This window comes from Myzus persicae, unplaced genomic scaffold (assembly GCF_001856785.1).
Source record: "Myzus persicae strain clone G006 unplaced genomic scaffold, MPER_G0061.0, whole genome shotgun sequence".
Taxonomy (NCBI): domain Eukaryota; kingdom Metazoa; phylum Arthropoda; class Insecta; order Hemiptera; family Aphididae; genus Myzus; species Myzus persicae.
In genome coordinates this window covers 622,601-643,819 of record NW_019103889.1, presented here as the reverse complement: position 1 = coordinate 643,819, position 21,219 = coordinate 622,601, and the positions used below count along the sequence as shown (strand labels likewise).

At 28.4% G+C, this 21,219-nt stretch overlaps 1 protein-coding gene across 4 annotated transcripts in view; it reads right to left on the bottom strand.

Moving 5' to 3' along the window:
- Nucleotides 1-21,219, bottom strand: part of LOC111035929 (syntaxin-binding protein 5) — a 138,567-nt gene that overhangs the window by 102,592 nt on the left and 14,756 nt on the right. For all 4 annotated transcript variants that reach the window (XM_022317760.1, XM_022317761.1, XM_022317763.1 and 1 more), the window contains exon 2: nucleotides 6,511-6,608. In XM_022317760.1, the coding sequence (XP_022173452.1) occupies nucleotides 6,511-6,608 (98 nt within the window). The remainder of the gene's footprint in view (nucleotides 1-6,510; nucleotides 6,609-21,219) is intronic.

Below are 21,219 nucleotides of genomic sequence, written 5' to 3'. Positions count from 1 at the left end.
TCATGGTTAACTCTCGAAAGTCTTTGTTTAATATTTTTCTAAAACTTTTACGTTTCGTTAGTTATAAATCAAACTATATGCAGTCATTATACCCTATTTATCTCTGTTATTTCTACAACGCACACCAAACAAAAGCTGTAGAGTATTCACTTCAGTCTTTTGTTTTAATTCTACCAAAATATCGACTTAATGTTCAAAATATTCCAAGGAACCGCTCGCCTCAAAAGCTTTAAGCATCTTTTAACAATAATGGTTATCAAGAATTAATGGAAAAAAAACTCGTTTGTGGATTAATTAATATAATATACCTATTAAATAAATCGGATATTAAACGATGCATGCTAAGTAATAGAAACCGAAATAATCGATTTAAAATAACAATTATCGTTATCTATAGAAGTTTAAGTCATACTATAAATGTTTTAACAAAAAATGCTTCAATCTACAAATATATAATTACTTAAAGTAACATAAAGTTATGCACATGTATAAATGTATCAGGTAGAGCTTTATCGACAATAGAAAAAAAAACAACTAAATTAAAATTAAAATATTATTAGCAAAAATTATTTGATGTCCAAAGCCAAATTATTGCATTGCCATGTAAAAATTCTTAGGTACTATTTATACCTTTAAATTCATGTCTCACAATATTATAAAAAAAAATATCATAAATTACAATGCAACAGTGAAACTATTTATCAATTATAAAACTATATTTCCTATCATAGTTGAAAAAACGTATATTCATTTATCAACACACAATATTATTGTAATTTGTATCAGGTTTAAATAGTTTAAAAATATATCTCAACCACCAAATGCTATAATAATTATATAACTATTTATTATATAACTTTTTAATTGTACCTATTTGATTGGGTTTTCTTTAGAAAGTTGGATACATTTGTATAAGTCAAAACTAATGTACCTATGTCAAAATAACCAAAGTTTAGACGGAATTCTTTGAATTGGCAGCTGAAATTCTAACTAGAGACTAGTACCATCAATGCGTTTCCCTTATTTATACTTTTTAAAGTAACCGGAAATTAAAACCAAGGCTTCTTGCTTCGTGTATTATTTTTGCCACAAAACATAAATGTCTACTCAAAATGTTTACACTTCTCTTAAACTTGAATACATTTTCAGACGAATAGTTCCACAAAAAAAGTACTTCAGTAGCTTATCAAAAATTACTGAACATCTTAAATGCTTAAAAATAATATTTGATACGAAATGAAAAAAAATCACATAGACGAAATAGTTTGTAAATATTGACAGGCTATGTAGACGAACAAGTATGTAAGTAAAATATTAAAAAGCCATACCATTAAACGATAATTTGCATATAAATCCAAATAATATTTATAATTATTAAAACATTTAAGTCATGCCATAAAACTTTAATTAAATTATTCATGGTATTCGTCATTGACGAAAAATCGATATGTCTTGTAACACATAAAACATCAATCATTCATCGCAAAATGAACTTTAAAAAATAATCATTAAACCTCAAACATCAAATATATTAAAATAGTTAATATACTTATAAACAATTCTATACAACTAAATATTAGTAGGATAATTAGCATATATTTATATTTAAAGTCCAATTATAATAAAATAATTAAAAAATATTAAATTAAAAACTAAAAACCTCAGAGTATCTTGATATAGAACATAAAAAAAAGAAAATTGTTGAACCATTTGTTTATAAATATTTTAAAATAACGTTTTATCAACAGCATCATTACATGAATACATGATACATAGTTGAGGATATAGGTGATACGCGTAAGACTTTCGAGTGGTATGTGCGATACTAATAGTATCCAAATACATTTATCTTGTATTAAATGTGAAGAATTTGTCGAAATTTCATATGACACAGGTTTTAGGATGTAATCTACGCAGAAAAACACATTTAAATTCGATACAAAACTCAGATAACCGTGAGCTATCCAAGAGTGAAGAGAAAAGTATTCTGACATAATACATTCGTTCTTATTTCACACGATAAAAACAACTGTCAGCTTAGCATATGTTGTGTACAAATAAATAAATGACTGTCGCAATTCATCCAACAATGGATTTCCCCAAGAATCGTACATTCCTTTTTTTAATAAATGTTAATATGTATTTAATTTTATAAATAAATCGGTACGCTAACAAAAAATGATTAAAGAAAAGTTAATAAGTTTTTGTAAGCTATATTACCATCAAAATGTGTATTTTAAAAAAAAAACTTTAAAAATGTCAAAACAATCGTTAAAAAGTGTATAAACGTACAGTACCTTAGTACCTAATATAAATGTCTTGCTAGTGGACCATTATTAATAACTCTAAAGTTAAATTAAAGATAGGAATTTTGCAAGTAATCAAACTAATAAAATATACATTTAAATATGTTTTTTCTAAAATTTAGGTGGTATCTAAAAGGTTTGCTTAGTATTTTTTTTATTTTTTACATAATAGGTCCAACATGCAACTAATCCTTTGGTTGAATATTCCCTCGAGTTCTATGGAAATGTTCAATTTAATGCGGATAAAGGGATATGGTGGTAAGGGTAAAACGATGGTCAGAATGAAATCAATAGTTTATTTCCACTTATGCAATATATGTGAATGTGCAAAATTGATCTTTTTTTAGTAATAAAAAAAAAGTATATTTCATCCGAACAATAGATGAGTATTATTAATGAATTTAACTGTCGATTTGACAACAAACCAATTCCGTCCATTTATTCCATCATTCAATTATTCTATTTGAACTAAAAACTGACCATTAAACATTAATTCAAATAGAAGTTGTCAAAAGACAAATGACAAAGTGTTCAACCGATGGGTGAACATTTGATTAAATTTTAACGAAGAGCGTCGTGTAGGTACAGTACCTATAGTGATTTCAATTTTCAAGAACTATACTTTTTTTTGTAATCTATCTAACATAACTTTAAACGAAATGTTATTAGTTATTACTTATTACTAATAAGTCGTAATATACTAAATAATCGATTAAAATAGTTTTTTGATAAAATGAATTTAATTTTATACATATCCTGAGTCAATCCCTCTGTAGACAGGCCACAAGGGCAACTGAATATATTCGGTTGCTAAACGATATGGACGGCCGTTAGACAATGCTACAGTCATCGATACACACTATTGGAACGCCATGGTTATAAGTTTATAACGCCCTCAAGTATATAAATCCGCCAACAGAAAAAAAATATTGCAAATCAATCACCTATATATGGCTTATAATAATTCTTTGCCAATATTACCACGAATGAATAATTAATTACAGGTAGGTTTTTAATATAAAGTACCAATTAAATTTTGGTTCTCATCGATAGAAAGTAATACTATATAGCTTATTTTAAAATATAAGTCATAACACACTCAAAACGTGTTCACTAAAATCTTGTGTTTTAATAAAACCTGATAACAAACTTGAACCACAAAGACCTTATTACTATGAAAAAGAAATTATAACGATTCTCCAATGCTTTTTTAGCATATTCAATGTACATTATGAACTACATCTAGCTACTTATATTTCATAAACATATATTTTTAACATCACACTAGACGTTTTAATTTAATAACTTTATTTTGTTTGCTAACTGCCAAACAAGTAAGTTTTGTTCCTCCTTGAACAAACTACATAAAAACAACTTAAGTCTTAAATTTAAACTTTCTGTATGATTTTGAATAAAACAATTTATTTTCGTTTGATAATAAGTAAATTCTTTAGGATTCCATTCATAAACATAATATGCAATAAATAATATGATGCTAAAGATTTTAAATATTTCAAATATATAATATATTACAATACACGAACATACATTACTACAGATTATATTTGGCACAATAATGTCTACAATGTTATTCAATTTTAATCAAAATATTTAGTTTAATTTATAATATTTTTAACGGATTGCAAACATAATCATTTTTTACCGGTTATCCCGCTTGAATTGTTTAGTGTGAATAAAATTCCTTTCAAGAAAAATATACAACATCTATTAAACAAAGGAAAACATGAAATGTTTTTTGTTGAAAATTAAAGCGACATGGAAAAACAGAAGTATACGTATACGTATTGTGCAAAATCGGCGCCGTCTAGTCCGATAGGATTTTTTACTAAACAAATTGCCAAATACAAAGTTTTTTTCCTCGTAGTGTATTTCCCTCTGAAATGTGAAAGATGGGTATGTAAAGTAACTCAGATTAATAGCAGTTGGTTGTTACTTTTACGTTGTACAGCCCATGATAAACAACCCGGTCGATCGTTTCCGAAGAGTGGTGTGTGGTATGGTTATTTGAATTGAGAGATTGGATAAACCTTTGTTCATAAATCTCTGAATCTCGTAATGGCCATGCGCATATATTGTACATTGTATATTGTATATTGTATATAATACGACTATACCTACGAGTAGAACCTATTTACCTTTATAAACTGTATAAAATGTACGAGTACAATTATGTAAATTTAAAAAAAGAACATTTAGTTAATGATAAGGTCTTTGATAAGATTGTGTTCGTTGATTTTTGAGTGAACTAATAAGTACTGGATTTATAACTAATATTATTAATTCATTCGAATACATGCCCTATATATATATAGCTATATTATATTATAAATAGCTATATTCATCAATTATCTCAAATATTTTATTTATACTACACACACTTAACTACTTAAGAATCATGAGCTAAAATATAATTGAATCAAATTTTAAAAATTATTCAATAATAAAAACAAAATAATTAAGGTAAATAGAATATAGATAGTTTAGTGGCATGAGAAATTTTCGGTTTTTTTTTGTTGTTGGATTTCTATACATAATTTTTGACTTGGTTAAAAAACTTGAAAATTTATAACAAAGTTATTCATGAGATGTTATAAGTGTGAATAAGAAAAATAATTGGAGCAATTTATGAGCATAAAAAATTCAAATTTTTGGCAAAATTCATCAAAATCACAAACATTTACAAATTATTTTGTTATTAAAAATGTATAAAATGTTTAATTTTTATAGCTAAGGTTTAAAAACTTAATAAATACAAGATTACTTGTAAGTATTTTATAATGAAACCAAAGAACCTAAATAAAAAATTACGACTTTTTGTAGACGTTGTAAGTTTGGATGAAAGTAGATATTTAAACGAAGAATAGCTATTCTAGTTACTTGTTGTAATTTAAAAATATTTTTCGAAGGTACTTACAACTTTTAAAGCATATTATTATATTTGATACACGCAATGAAATTTTAAAATGCAATGTTTTAAGCAAAAATAAATTCGATCCCCTATATTACTAATAGTAAAATAAATTACTTTAATTGCAACATTAAAATTATATTATATAATATGTTGAGTAAAATAGGCTCCGAATCGTTTTTCGTATGTAATGATTTTTATTGAATTGTAATTTAACACATCTGTTGCAATGACCCACACGACAATAAATGTATAGCAGAGAGGTACCCCACTCACCCATCTTTTTAAATGTACATTTATTAAAAATATTACCACACAAATTAGTTGAGAATATTATGAATTATTATTTCATGCTGAAACGTATATATTATATAGGTAATATTAGCAAATCATAGCTATTCTAGTTGTTTAAAGTTTTTCCATTCCCATCATCAATCAGCGTCGATTATAGTATAGACAATATATTTTCATAAAATACCATCAGCGTAAGTAATATGCTAATCCAAAATCTAAGCACTAATGAGAATATAACTACCAAACAATATTGTTCCGCATAAAGGAACTCTTCGTTACTATACGAAATTTAAAAATTCGTCATAACCAGGCTAAAGGGGAAAAACGTTTCGGGGGTGAGAAATCGCATTAAGCTTATGCAAACGAATATTGGAACACAACTTGTTTTTCAAAAATTAAACCTCGAACCGTTGAAATAACTTTTGATACATGACCTAAACTTTTGACTGAATATTGCTTTCATGGAAACGCGCGCATTATTTTTACTCTGGTAACTACTCATCACTTAACCATAATACATATATAGCTGTTTTGTTAAGACTGGTGATTCCTTCCCTATTTAATATTTATCATCTACCCGAAGTCAGTATAATTACTATTGCTGTGCATCATGACCCAGCCATTATACTGTATGGTGGTCATAAACAGGATCTAATGGAGAGAAAAGGGGCACACAGTTATAAATTATTTTCCTAATACGGACTACCCTACTAAGATCCAATGATTAATGGCCTCGAAAACATGGAAGTAGGCCTATCTATAACATATTAAAACAACCGACCCCATTCATTTTTCATTGGTATTAAATTTCGTTTCGCCAAAAATGACGTTTAAACTAAACGTGTAAATGAATAAAAACACATAGGTATTAGGGTACACTTACCTTATTAGCTTGGCATCACCCTACAATTTATTGTGATCGTGAATATCACTATACAAGTTAAAAATATCAATAAATTAAATTGTTCGTGTAAAGGATACATTCGTAAAGATCCGTTTTTGGTGCCAATGGCTAACAACCGTTGTATGGGGTCAAATGCAAGAGCAGTCGGCTGGTACGGAAAACCATGACGAAACGTCTGTAAAAAAACAAAACAAAAAAAATATTATAATTAATGTTGTATTTTCATTCTTTTTTTTTTTTTGGTCAAAATAATATAATTTTGTTTTATTGTATGAGCATGCTACGTAAAATTAACGAATCAAGCTCGTTAACTGAAAATAAACTTTAAAGCACCAAGTTAACCTAACGTTTGGGAATTAATATATTGTTCTATTTGTCTGATGAATATCATATCAAACGTTATATTCCATTCATCAAGAACATGGTTAAAATTATATTATATTAATACTTATATTATTATATGTCACATAATACATAATGCGTTTATATATTTACTAATTATTTTTTTAAATTATTTTTTTATTTCTTTATTTCTTTTATTGGGTACCCAAGTTCCATTAATATTTTCTAAGATGAAGAGGTAGACTAGGTATGGTAGGTTTTTATTCTAGTTTTTCTGGTGATTTCTTTTTTCATAAATATGATGTATCGTATAAATAACTTAAAGTTTAAAAAAGAAATATCTTCTAAAGTATTGTGACTCGATACCATAAATTTAATATACACACCATAAATTTGTTAAAACAACTGTTAAAAAACTCTTATATGAACATACAACCGAGTAAAGTGTGAATTCATAATTGACTAAAGCCAATTCTGAGTAAATTTAATTAAAAACTAAAAACGTTATCATCAAATAAACTATATTATAAAATTATACTTTCCTAAAAAAAAAATGCTAGAAGATTTATCTATTTTCCGGTGTAACTGTAAAAGTAGGTATCTATGTAAAAAGGTTAATTGTTTTTCATAATAGTATATATAGGTACTATAGTCCACAGTAGAATATTTATTACATTAATCACATACTTTATCGAATACAAAACATAACAAATATCACATTTTAAAGAGTCATTTTACACATTAACTAATTCAATCGATTAATGTATGATTAAAACTTAATAATTAATTTTAAAATATTTATTTATTGCTTATTCTGATGTCACTGTAGTTTTAGCAATCATAATAATTATGATTACAATCAATTACTGACAAAATAAAAAAGGATTAAAATTAACATTAGGCATTGTTCGAAGGCTTGTTTATTTACATATTATTTATTACACCACAGTCCATCCAGTATATGTATATATATACAGCACTGTGTCCGAACTACAGACTCCTGCAGTAGACGAGTGCTACAAGTTATTATAACTAATCATTCGTATTATATTATACCGAACAAATTAAATATTTCCAGGTTTAATAATATGTTGTAACGGTGAAAAGCATCTGTCATGACCTGAGCACAGTACACATGCATCGAAAGTTTGAAAAAATAAATAAAATAGGTTCGATTACTATGTAGTATATACATGAGGTGGCTGACCGGTGGTTTGGGTACAAAGTGGAGGCAATGAAATAAACGAGACACTTTAGTTACAAAGTCAATTTAAGAGCCCCGTATCCATGGAAAATAAAAACGGACAATTCAAACACTTACACAGCCATATTATATAGATGCAACGCCCGCGTGCACGAGAGATTCTTTGGCACTTGTCATATAATACCTTATCGCCAGCGACATATTGGCTATATATATATATATATATATATTTGTATAGGCGAGTCGTCTGTCGTAATCCCGACGAGATTGGAGGGTGTATCTATATACATACACGCACTGCAAAGCAATTAAGAGTCAAGTCCATTTTCTCCCACGAAATTAACGCCATGCGTGTACCTATATGTCTATATATATATGTGTGTATTATACGTACGTAATACGCGTACACACTGGCCATTTCACAGTTTCACACACGCATCAAGTATTATTGCCATTTTTCAAATCGTATAATATATATATATCGACCTCCGTCAAGACGACGAGATAATAATATAATCCTATGGACGCAGTTTTTACGACCCATTAATAACTTTTCTGGAAAAACGCCGATATCGCGATAGTGAGAGTGCAGGGGGGGCGCTACAGCTACGCAGGAACCGTATTCGGAAAAGTGGGCCGGTCGCTTTATCAGCGTTTACGAGAAATCGACATGAAAAGTGCACACGCAGTGCAATATAATAATATATTACTTGCGCCGTTTATTATACATTATCTATAGGTATATATTTACTGTATACACCCATATTACGCGTCGAGCTCGTGACAGATTCTATAATAACTGCAGGGGAATAGTAAAAGATCTAAAATAATTCTGCTTTGACTTTCCAAATTGATTTTTGACGAATGAATGATGCATAATATTATACGTAATATGCTATAAATATGCGACGCCAAACGTATAAAATATGAAATCGTGCGAGATTACCGAGCACGCTACGCGTGACACCTCTGTTGAGAACGTTCCGAAATCATATCAACTATGCAAACTTTGTACCGATGTACAATTTACAATTTTCTAAGGAGTATGCAAATTTTTAAATACTATATAATTTATTAAGCAAATGACGAGTATAAAAATGAAAGATATCATTCTAAACATTTAGTTTGCATAAACGTTTAAAGTTTTTACTCTAGAGTGTAAGCTGAAAATGACAAACGGTTTCTTTTATTCATGTATACACGTTATAATATATGCAACATTTATATTTATGATCGATGGCTGTTATTACCCAATGTTTAAAACGGTAAAAAGATGAGATGAAAAATATGATCACACTATAACGGTCCCGTGGCCAGAACTCAAACATACAAAAATAAATCGAAAAGCACACGGCCGAATAGGTTAGGTTCAAAATTACCCCTTCAGCCAGAGGAAAATATTATCACTTTAAAATCTAGTGATGAGAAAAAATATATTATACATACTGTTATATTATACGCTTTCGGACTATCCGTCATAAATCAAATTCAATTTAAAGTCCTAGTCAGCCACGTGAACAATAGTCAATACACGATATTAATAAAATACTTGAAAAAAGTACCTACGATATCATATAATTTATATTCGGATTAACATCCGAGTAATTTTGTGTTTATTAAATAAATGTAACCAGCTACAATGCAAAATTATTTATATAATAAGACAATGTATTTCAAAAGATTTGTCCAGTTTGTCGCTAAATAAAATATTAATAATATTTTATGACATATCTACTTAATAAAGTATATCACACAACAACATGTTTCGACTTAATACTTATACACTCTTTTTTACATGATACACCCCTATTCAATATTTTTATGAAGATGACATTCTAATTTCCCCAACTTCTAAATATGAACTATAAAAATCAATATATATATACTACTGATTTTTAGAATTACACGGTAATATAATAATTAATGCAAAAATTAAATTGCACACAAGAATGGTATATGTACTAATGACAGTATACTATATTGACAGTTTAAGTTATATGCTTACATACTTTTACAGAGCACTCGTAAAGTATGTCAACTAGATAATTTGACGATACTTTGAAGTGAATCTTACAAGTTCACAAGAAAAAAGTATTATATTATAAGCCCCCCGGCTACAACCGTCCCATTTAATGGGAAGGTAGTGGAAAGGTTTCTACTCTTACAGACGTATAATATCATTGAACGTTCAGCGATCAGTTGCATTAACAATATTTAAAGAGTTTTTCTCTATATTTCTTAAGTTGTCCAACCCATTTATCACAGCCTGTAAATTCTTTACTGATAAAAGTGACATTATGTGATGTGATGTTTTTCTGTATCCTTTGCTATCAATCTTAGTAGGATGCTGTGAAACGCCCTTTTAAAATAAATAAAGCTAAAAAGTTCTTTTGCCTATTATCCTTTGCTGCCGACGCGTCGATGGTCTTTAGAAATCGCGTTCGTCGATTGACCATCAGATAAGCTATTTTTCTTCTGAGAAATAAAAAGACAACCTTAAAGAAATTGAGCGTCGTATATGTTTACTGTTACTTGCAAATAATCAAAACGTACAGGGTTTGCAAATAAAACTTGCATACACTATACATACTGCAGTAGTTGAAAACTCTAGACGCCAACAATATATATATACATCAATAAAATGACATTGATTTGTCCAACAATCATTCTTTGAGTGAACATGAATTATCATCAATAGCAAACAAAAATAACACATTTTTTTTAAATACAAACCCCATCATGTCATAAAATATTTGACATATTACACTAAGATAATGAAACCCAAGCTTTTTGAACGACTCTTTTTCAATTGTTATAATATATTTGTAACTGTAAGAACAGCGATGCCGAATCCCCTATTCAGGTACTGCAAAAATTTCCCTAACAATATAATAAAAAAAATGTGGGTGATTACAGTTAGGGCATTTCTGGGACCGGAAACCTTGGAACACTTTGTTCTACATTTGTATTTAACTATGGGTCATTAATTATTATTCACGTTACTATAACACTATAGGTAGGTATAATTAATAGCTGTATAATAAATAATAATTATATATATATATATATATACATATATATGTATATTATTTATAATGTAAATTTAGTCTCGTCGGTATTTCGTGAATAATTATTTAGATGGGTACAGATCCGGGTAGTATACATAGCGTTTGGAGACAAGTTTGTTCTACTTTAATTATAAACTTTAGGTAGCACATTTATTTACAAAAAAATTAAAATCTCTCAATCAAATTCGATACGAAATCATGACATACGTTTTTGAAGTGTAATTATTGTATATCACTAATGATCGATTCATAAATAATAAGACATTTTCCAAAAATTAATTGCACAACATTCTCAAAAAAAAAAATCAATCATTAATTTTAAAATAACTGTATGTTGATAAAAATATAAACTTTTACAGTTTGTATAGATTTCAAGTATTAATTACAATTATTAATGATATCATTAATTATACTCGAAAGATTAATACATGAAGGCCATAAATAATTAACTATCCAAAATACATTAGAAACAAAAGTTTGTAAAAGTTTGCCATGTTGAATAATATTATTTGGTCATGAAAAATTATTAAATTTAAGTGCATTTTTAACTATTTCGCCACGTACAATAAACCCGTGACTATCGATTATGAAAACTTCATATAGTTAAGGCAAGTATATTATTGTACACTATTTCCAACTATGTGAAAATATCAATCACATTAAAAATTATATGTGCTTGCAACACATTGTAAATATCTTGTCAAAAATAAAATATATAACTTAATTAAAATATTTTAATAGCTTTTCCGGAGATATTAAAATATAAATTTTAAATAAAGTTACAAAAATAATGTCATTATTGTTAATTTATTGTTATAATTGTACAATTTATAGTTATTACTTATGTATATTACTCTATCATAACTTAACACATAATAATATTATAGGATTATAAAATTATTATTTTCTCGTAGAATTGTCATTGTTAGAAATTCTGTTATACAATTTTATAAAATAAACAAGATTCTAAAATGCACTTATTAGTAGAAAGGTCGTTGGTAGCAGTTACATATTCTATACATAGTACAACATTAAAGATCTACGATGGTCTATTTCGCAATACACTTTAGAATTTAGATGTATTGGTATTTCAGATCCAATTCCAACTGAAATCAGAAAACGTTCGTCAGTCGGGTCTCATTTCAAAATGAATTTTCACTCATATATAGTCGTATCTATTTTCACTTTCATTTTCATCATTGTTTTTTTTATTGTTTATTTATTAACTTTTTTTTCTACCAACAGACATATCGTTTTCTATGGAGTGAACAACGACGTTCATTTTGCACAACACGTGCAACCGTTCAGCGAATTATCATCTCGCATATTTTTAATAAAAATTCATCCAAGGTTTTTATATTATATACCGAATACGTTAAATTTAATTTATGTTATAATATCCAGCAAGATATACATAATATATATATATACAAATTATTTAATGAGAAGTGAGAACTGCTGTCACGTGCTACATACACCTATACGATAAAAGTCCATCTGCCACTTCATAATATAATAATATTATACTGCCGTCAACGAGGCACGAAAAAATGAATGTTTTGTTCTCTCGATACAAACATAAATATTCAATATATCATATTATAACAGATAATGAAATACATTAGCAATGAAGAGCCATTATAACGTTATTATTAAATTCGTGTCTCGCTATTTTTCGTTGAGATTGTATACAATACAACACTCAAGACACAAAAAAAAAGGTGAACGAAAGCTTGCGATATCGATGCTAAACTTGGACCTATATAGCTCAAAAGCGGATCGTTTTTCATCACGCAATACCCCAATCAGGGCAGTCCGTCGAGTACATTTTTCGATAGGCGTTGCTCGCAAAAGGCGGTCGGTGAACCGACGTATATACAGATCACTCGCGGTCACTCCAAAGACCACAGCACCCGACAATTGTAGAGCCTTGCTGATATATTATATCACCGAGAGTAGGTTTGCTCCGTTTATTCTCGTTTTCGCACAAATCTTTGGGGAGCACGGAAAGTTGGGAAAACGCGGCAATTGCAACCCGCTCTGCATCAAACCCAAAAACATTAATTACTATGGGTGTTGGTGAGATTTAAGTAACAAATTTCGAATTTAGTATTGCAAATAATTCCCCTAATTTTCGACTGGATAATAGTTTTCTAAATTCGTGGCTTTATAGAAGTCCAAAATTAAATTTGGAATTCATGGTTTATTCGAATAGTCCATAATATAAAATTTAGTTAGGTAAAGTTTGATTTACGGTACAGTGTACAATACTACAATAAAACAAAACTCCTCCGATCCAAATAGTTTCCTTTAATGAACGTATGATATGGCCCGAGAACCACTGAAATCCAAAATCTATTTGTCGTCTGATGAGAGATGGAAATACTATACGATTCCTAGGATAAGATAAAATGGGAATTTGTACGTGACGGTGATAGGGTGAGGATGGATGATCCTAATTATACTTGCGAATGTATAACATATGTGTGTTTGTGTGTGTGTGTGTGATTGTGTGTGTATTGTATATGTACACACAATATAAAAAAAGTGATTCCCGGAGCAGCTCATCCCCATTTCTCCCTTTAATAATAAATGTATTACAATTGTGATTTATGGAATTTTTAAGCATACTTAAGGATCATATTTTTAATTTATTATATTTTTTATACCATTTTAGGGGTAACCTGTGATGATACAAACTTATTTTTTTTCAAAATCAATCATTTTTATTGTAACTTTAAGCAAATGATTTTTTTGAAATGTTGATATATTTATAAAATCATAGTACAAAGAGTAGTTGATGATTTATTACAATTTGTACACTAAGGACTAGTCATCAATGACGGTTTTACAAAAATATAAAATATAATTAATGTTGAAAATAGTATTATTTATTATACTCTGAAAATGTTTATAAATATTATAAAATGTTGATAGATTAATAATAATTATACAATGAGGTCTAACATTTTCAAAAAAGTCATCTGCTTCAATTTACAGAAAAAAATAAGGTGGTTATTATTTGAAATAAATTAGTCGGTATCGTCACAATACAGTCTTCATGGTTGATATAAAAAAATCTTCTTTCAAAATCTGGTTCTTAAATATATACTTAAAATTTCCCAGAATCAGAATTTGAATATGTTCATTATTAAAGGAAAAAGTGGGTGTGACCTACTGCTTGGCGAATCGTACTGCGTGTGTGTGTGTGTGTGTGTCTATAACATATATATATACAATACATACACGGAAGAAATGAACGGTTGCGCCGCAACGTCGCATCCACGTGCCGCGGCAGTTTGTCGGTCGCGGTCGTCGAGAGCTCCGCCGGAGGAGTGAGGGTTGCGGAGGGTTCGTCTACGTGCGAGCGGAATGCGTGCACGGCCTCGGCCGTATTACCCCCTTATACTAGCCGGGCCAAAACCATTGATGTATATATTATACAGAGCGGATGGGTCACCACCACACCAAGTCTTACAGTTTTCCCGCGTGTACAGCCAGCGCGGGAAAACTCGACGGTCCGCCCTGTATATACGCGTCACCTATATATTTTATGCTGGCCACGCTATCCTATATACTACTCCCGCCGCCCGAATGGCACCGGTTCCGCCGGACAACAATCGCTAACCCTTTATTATGTGTGTAATTTTATGTCTTTGCGGTGTACATACACAATACACATACACACACGAAGCAGCGGGCACCACTCGGGAACAGTATACGACGACGTCGCGTAATCCGGCTGAACACCGTTGGTATAGCTGGTACAGAACAACTATTTCCCCGCGGAAACGTTAACCTCCGATTTTATAAAAACGTAATTTTCATTAAACCGTCACGGCACGGGATGGACACGACAGCTGAGTACACAACACTTTCGAACCTATAATAATATAATATATAACGCATATCATATTATTGTTTCTAGGTCGGGTAATACTATGTGCACAACGGCGAATCTAGAATGTTAACGGCCCGCTCAGCTACGACGTGATTAATAGTAGGTACTTCGAGACGATTTTCAATTACAATACGATAGATACTTAAATTTAAATAAGAAATAGATTTGCCTATATGTTGTTTATCTATTTGTTTCTCTAGTATAAAGATTAATCTGGGACGTTTACCGAGTAAAGGGACTTATCTGATTGTTATTTTCAAAATAATGCCTTAAGTCGGTAAAATTGTGCTCTGATTTCTGATTAAAAAAAAATGTCCATTACACCATGGTTTATTGTACAACTGTACAAATAAAAACAATTGATCACATTAATATTTAATACTTACGACTAACATCGTAATAATATTATATTATAAAAAATGAGACTATAACAAAATATTAGTATGACAAACAGTCTTCGAAATCGTTATTCCCAATTAATACTTAATACTACTAAACAAATACAGATTTTAAAATAAAAATGTTAACATCTCAGAGGACAAAATATTTAAAATAATGAATATCGAATTATTTCCAATCGCAGATATTATCACTGTATCAAATTAAAAAATACAGTTTCTAATTTAATTATTTAAAATTAATTTAATATTATGTCTTATGGCAAAAAATTAGTTTTCACTGAGTAAATTAATAACAGATCAATGTATTGTATTTTTCTCGTGTACAAATATGTCGTGTAACTTATTTTTTTTGTGTTTGCATAAACAGTGTAAATGTATTATTTCAAATTAATATATACAAAGAACTAAGACCATAGAATCTTTCGATTTAAGATAGTTTATATTACCTAACCCAAAGTCTCGGAATCACCGATTATTTACCATAAATAATTTTCATAGATATATTATACTACCACAGCACTACTCTTTGATTTAATTTATTAAAGCCGTTTTCAAAATTCACCGATCTTTTTGTTTTATTATTCTAGCTTTTGTGCACTTTGTTTTCCGTGGCCATTACGTTATGCATAACACTTACTGGTTAAAATAAACGTACAAACTTTGTTGCTCTCCGCATATAGTCTATACAGTCTACACTCTACACACTCAGTCACTATACTTCCCCCTATTCTACTCACTCAGTTGAGAAGACAGTAAAATTGATGGATATGCCAACGCCCATTTTGTGCACGTTGTGTATATCAGTTAAGCCCTAAAAGTTGGACTATGTAAAAAAAACAAGACAGTACATGTATAATGTATATGTAAAATTGTTTCCAAAAGTGAAAGAACGTAAACGTATTTTGTTTTTAGAAAAATGTCCCTTATATTTTTTAAGTAAATATGAAACTATGGATTCAATTGGGCTGAAGTATGAATATAATTTAAATAAAACGTATACCTAATATTAATATACGCATATAATGTATTCTTTCCACACACAAAAGTTTATTAAGTTAAAAAAATGTGAAACAGTGGGCCGGATACAGCGACTGGGTGTTCACTCTTTCTTTCCCTCACATAAATTCTTAATGTGTATATTATTTACGTTTTAAATCACTAATATTGACAGTATTACTATCAGATATAACGGATAAAACTTTTTTGCAATTGTTTGTTTTATTTTAATGCTCAAATGTCCTACTTCAAGTGAACATTTTCAATTAGTTTCCATTCTATTATTTTAAAATACTACTGATTAGTATGACGCATAATAATATGTACATTGTACTTAATACAATATAAACTACGCAATTTAAATTTATATAAAATGTTCAATTTATATATAGACAATATTATGTTGGGACTATTTTAAACATTTAAATCGCATGTAGTGTAATTTTAGGATATCCACCTAACAAACCTTGAAACCCATAAATTTTACATGGGTAATCCAATTTATGGATTCTGTAACAATGTAGGTATACGAGCATAGGTAGGTACATTTTGAATACGTGGACGGAATAATATTGTATTCTAGATTCAACTTGATCATTTATTTAAATTATATTTTATTTCCGCAAACTATGCAGTGTATATAAAAAATTAGTTGCCTATTTTAAATAATTATTGTTTAGATGTAACCACAACACGATAATTCAAACAAAATTGATTTCTTGATGGGAAATAATGAAAACAACTTTATTTATTAAAGTAAATATGTTTTGAATTATAATGCACATCAGAATATCATAGTTATGAAAACATGTTTTTACAATATTTAATTTTTAATAATACACATTTATACACGATCAATTACAAAATACTAATATAAAACCATGAAATGAACATTTTTAACTTTTGAATAAAATACTAAAATTGTTATCATAAAAAAAGAGTTTTAGTATATAATATCGAGAATTATATAATAATATATGTATATTGTATACGTATATAGTATATAGGTATATATATTTTTTTTTTCCTTTAAATTTCGTTGGCATAACAACGCTTATTGGAGAGGTTTGGAGATATTAAAGTTTAAAAAAGTTTTTAGATAGGTATCCTATGGCGGCCCTCTACAGTAAAACTTTACAACTTTATTTTAATTCAAATTTGTTCCACTACCATATTATATCTAACCTCTCCCGCCGTGGCCAGTTGACTTAGAATATTATCATTGAGTATAGATGAGTACAACAAAACTGTTAAGTTATAATTAAAAAAAGGAAAACAATTTTATTTTTTTAATTTAAAACGTTTAAAATGTATTTATTTATGTATAGAGATTTTAATACGCACCAGTCCACAGCACCTTATTCCAATCATTAATACTATGCTCCCCTTATAAACTGAGTGCATTTATAATATATTTCAATAAATACTAATAATTTTCTTAAATACCATGAATAAACAAGATGTTTATTAGATAGCTTTTAACATTCCCGTTTAAATTTTGATACATGGTCACATAAACTAATATAGAATAGGTTTTCTTTTTTTCTTTGGTAGAGATCAGGTTTCTATAATATACTGTGTATTCTGATCGAATATCTTATATTCCCGCCGAGGGTGAGTCCACCCACCAAGACTTTTCGTGGTTACCAATACCATTGTTGACTCTAAAAATAAAAAATAATATAGCATTCTATATTTCTTCAAGTACCTATCATTGTTTTTTTAAACTACAGGAAAAATTGAAAAATAAACTTGTTTGAGATCAATCTTTAGTCAATTTATAACTGATAAAACTACATAATTATTTTTAAACAATTTTACTACCCAAAATAAAAAAAGGTTTCCCAAAAAAGATCGTAAAAAACACACATATCATGGTAAAACCGTTATCTCCCTCGTTGATCCGCTCTGCAGAATCTAAAAGCACATATCATAATAAACCCAATAACTCCCTCGTACCGATCAGAATCCAAAATATAGTGTCAAAAATAATGTGTATATTATGGATTATGGATTTTGGGTGGGGCTATCACTTTAACTCCTTTGACCTCATTCAATATAAATGAAGTATCTAAACTGTATGTATCAGTACTGTTGACTAAAGTACTATTAAATAACTTATATATTTAAAATATTCAATCATTAAAATATATTTAACAGCACATGATGAATAATAAATATTTATATTATTAACTATCTGGTTAATTATATAAAACAATACTTTTTATAAGAATAAATACAGCAAGATTTTAAAACAATAATGTACATTTTACATGTTACGTAGTTTTATTATTTATTAAAAAATTCAATTTTATTATTTATATTTTAATTTTATCAACAAATCTACAAATTGAATGAATATATTTCCGCAAAAAAATTACCTAATAAAGTAAAATCTAATGCTAGGTTCTCAAATAACAAACAAAATTAAAAAATTCTACAACCATGCTACGGGCATGACATTTATTTTTAATAATCTCACACTTTTGTTCGGGTCATAATGCACGTCCCGTTTTTAAGGTAAATTCTTACATAAATATTGAAAAATATAAAATTTGAACCATCTTTATAAGATAATATTGTAAATTGTAATATATTATATTATGCTCCATAATCCATACTTCACATTTAAGTATTCAACTTCCAGCTTTATGTAAATTATCAACTATAGCTATTCTAAATCACACTCTGAAGATGTCCAATTACACTTAATACTACAAATTGTTTCCTATTAAATATAAATTAACATGATTTATTAATTAAATATGAAACTCATCAAGATTATAAGTGTAAATAATAATAACTACGCTATATGTTGTTTTATATGTACATATATATTTATATATTTTTTTTTTGATGTTCATCATTATGCTGTACTTTTGTTTGTGTGTTTATCAACAAATCTTTTGTTTGATATTTCCTATTGTCTTTGCACAGTATGCACACACGGATGAATATATTCACTCAATAAAAGAGAACTTTTATGAAGATTACGCGCTTTAAAAAACCGAGAAGGATTATGTTTGTGGTATATAGCACATGAAAAGAATATATAAAATAATCATGCTTTCCGTAAACAGACCAATGGTCTATTCTTATTTAAATATATATACATCATCTCAATATTTACACGCATATAAATGCATGATTATTCCCTTATTTGGTTCATAATTATAACATTAAAAGAAATTACTCTTTGAAACTAAATACACCTAGGTAAAAAGAAATAATGAAAAATACACTTAAATAATACAAAGATTTTTTTAGTTTTAAAATTTGACGCAATGTGGTTTAATTTAAGTTCTAATTGAAGAAAAAAACGTGTATGAAATCTTGTTCCGTTCTTGTAGATATACAGAAAATACTAAAAGAAAAGAATTTACGCACGTGACTATCGCTTGATTAGAATCCGGGATAAGAACCTATATTAAGTTGTTTGGGTTTTATCCAATAGTATAGCTTTTACGTCGAGATGAAAGAGACACGAATGACTGGACATCTGGACATGTTCCAAAGAAGTTTATTACTAACGTCAGTAAGTACAAGACAATTTAACAGGTTGAACTAGAAGAAAAATAAAATAATCTACTTTTTTGTGTAAACAATTAAACTTTTAATAACCCGCTGTTTATAACATTATTTAAATACTAGTACCTATCCTGATTTTCTATTCTGAACCATACCCACATATCAAAGCAGCATTATATAATAATATAATATATTGGTTTTTCTAAATATAAAATAAAATAATTTACATTCAAGGAAAAATTTTATTTTTCATAAATCATACAATTTAATACGTTTAAGCTCTAATAAATTAATGGGTTGCAGATTATCTTTAGGATCAGTGATGAAAATTAACGAACTTTAGAGTTATATTCACATTTAATTAATACGATTGGGTATTCAATAAAAGTGGGTATGTACTTTTTGGTGATAGGTTTTAATTTTTGTATGAACATAGTATATAACCCTTGGATCATGGGAGCAACAGGTCACTAATATCAACTGCATAAGGCATAACCATAGATATAAAATTAATATTAGGTAAACTTAATTACATTTAACTATGTATTTATACATTCTATATTATACATTGGTGCAACTAGGATCATATTTTAACCCTTCTATAGTTTTAGGAGTATTTATTTTTAATTCAAAATAATTGTATATATTTCCTTTCTTTTTTTATCATTTTTAGGGAACAATCGTCACTCTAAGCTTTAATAATGAATATTATAACATTTTGAGATGTGTTTACATAAGTAAATCAAAATAAATTCTAAAATGTACATTAAATTATATTATAAATAATATGATAAGTAATAACACACCTTACACATAATAGAAGAATTTTTAATAGGTTATAATATGAGGTGTATACATTTATAATAAATATAATAACCTATAAATTATTTAAATTAAATGCCGTGTTGGGAATTGGTTTAATTTTAATACAAAACTGCGAGGTCCTAGACTAAGTAGGATTAAGGGAATGTAAAGTTCTGCAAATTGGTTCATTGTATCAGTAAAAGGTGAGATGGATCGGAGTTAAAAATAAAGATTGGCTACTCGTGGAGTGAGAAGGAACACAGAAAGAGATAGGGACTAATAAATCGTATCGAGGGTACCATTTCGAACGAAAGAAATATGCACCGACCTGGCGGGAAACTAGTAAAGGAAGATCAAGAATTGAGAAGATGAGGGAGTAGAAGATGTAGTTATGACTTATGAGTAGTTAAGTGGAGAATGTTCAATTTTTAATAGAAGTTATATTACAACTAGATAGGTACAAGTAGTAATATGTTATTCCATTATATTTTCCTACGTTATTACGTTTATATAATTATGAAATTTAATATAATGTTTTTTAA